We start from the raw sequence: 1,449 nt of genomic DNA on the forward strand, positions 1-1,449 counted from the left end.
GAACAGAAGATTTAAGGATGAAAAAGTTGATTTATTTTGTGTTTTTGTTTTGTTTGGGGACTGGACTTTGTTCATAAGTGCAGCAGACGTGTTTTGTAGTGTTTTAGTGGTAGTAGGGGCAGCCCCTCCCCTCTGTCTGTCTCTATAAATCTGAGTGTTTGAAGGAGGAGCTGCAGCTCTTCAGCTGTGTTCCTTCCGTTCAGCAGAGGAAGTGTCAAACAGCAGCATGCTGCCACAGTGAGTAATCATCATTTTACTGCTTAATAATATGGTGCAGATTATTCTTATACTGAACTTTAGTGTCATCTTTAAGGTGCTTCTTGCTTGTGCTATTAATTTTAAAACTGCCATGTATTTATTATTTGATTATTTTATTAATAATTAGAAATAATATTTGTCTTTAAATTGTTCATTGTTCTTATTAGGTTTGTTGTTTCCAATAACTGCACAAGTCTTCTTTTTAAAGCCCTGATTTTGCTGCAAAATACAAATAATTTGCTTCATGTAGTACACTGTAAAAATGAAACGTTGGATTTACTTATGTTACCTGGTTCCACTAAACTGAGTTGAGTAAATTCAAAGCAACATACTCATGTTCTTTGGCTAAAAAACTGGTATATTGCCTTGAATTTACTCAACTCAGTTAAGTGGAACCAGGTAACATAACATGGTTAAGTAAATCCAACATTTCATTTTTACAGTGTATTAGTGAGTTATCTGAGTTTGTTGATATATAATTTTTGTATAGTAAAACATAAATCTCTCGATTGTACAAAAACATTATTTATCTTTTCAGCATCATAATTTAGTGCTTCTTCCTGATTGGACATGCATTGTGATTGATTGACAGGCCTTTTGACCAATCAGATCACCTCTGATGAGAGTTCAGAACCATCTGAAGTACAACAAAATGAAGATTATTTTGATAGATTATATTGAATATTATTGTTACACAGAAGTGAAACATAGAGTTTTGATTTTCACTTTTTGTTGATGATAATGAGCAGAAAGCRATTAATGTCACGACTCAGTATTAATAAATAACTGTGCATCTGTTCCATAAAACAGAAATCTTCTCATAGTTTCAATCGTCGTCCTTCTTGTAACGACAGTTTCTGCGGCTCCTCTTGAAGGTAAACATATTTTCTGAAACTGATCTTATTTTTTATTTATTTATTTTTCCCCTGGGGACATAAAAGTTTCTGTTGTGTCTTGCAGAGAAGGAGCAGGAGGAGGTGGAGGTTGAGGTCACAGAAATGCTGGAAGGGGAGGTGTCTGAGGAGGAGGAGGGTAGGCCTGTGTGTGCGAGAGAGAAACCTGCTTTTATTTTGAAAGGGCATCATCTTTTTCTACATCAAAAGCTAGTTTTATTCAGCACAAAATCAAAACGGAAATTAAAGCAAATCTATTCAACATAAATTTCTCGTAATGATGAGATGTTTTTAAGTT

The 1,449-nt window shown here is 34.3% G+C and overlaps 1 protein-coding gene across 1 annotated transcript in view; it reads left to right on the top strand.

Moving 5' to 3' along the window:
* Positions 1–206: 206 nt before the first annotated feature.
* si:ch211-80h18.1 (uncharacterized protein DDB_G0271670) overlaps positions 207–1,449 on the top strand; it is a gene marked incomplete at its 5' end in the record, with an annotated part of 10,553 nt that continues 9,310 nt past the window's right edge. The window contains 3 exon segments of the mRNA XM_014022435.1: positions 207–237; positions 1,069–1,133; positions 1,219–1,290. Of these exon segments, the coding sequence (XP_013877889.1) occupies positions 207–237; positions 1,069–1,133; positions 1,219–1,290 (168 nt within the window).

This window comes from Austrofundulus limnaeus, unplaced genomic scaffold (assembly GCF_001266775.1).
Source record: "Austrofundulus limnaeus strain Quisiro unplaced genomic scaffold, Austrofundulus_limnaeus-1.0 Scaffold330, whole genome shotgun sequence".
NCBI lineage: Eukaryota > Metazoa > Chordata > Actinopteri > Cyprinodontiformes > Rivulidae > Austrofundulus > Austrofundulus limnaeus.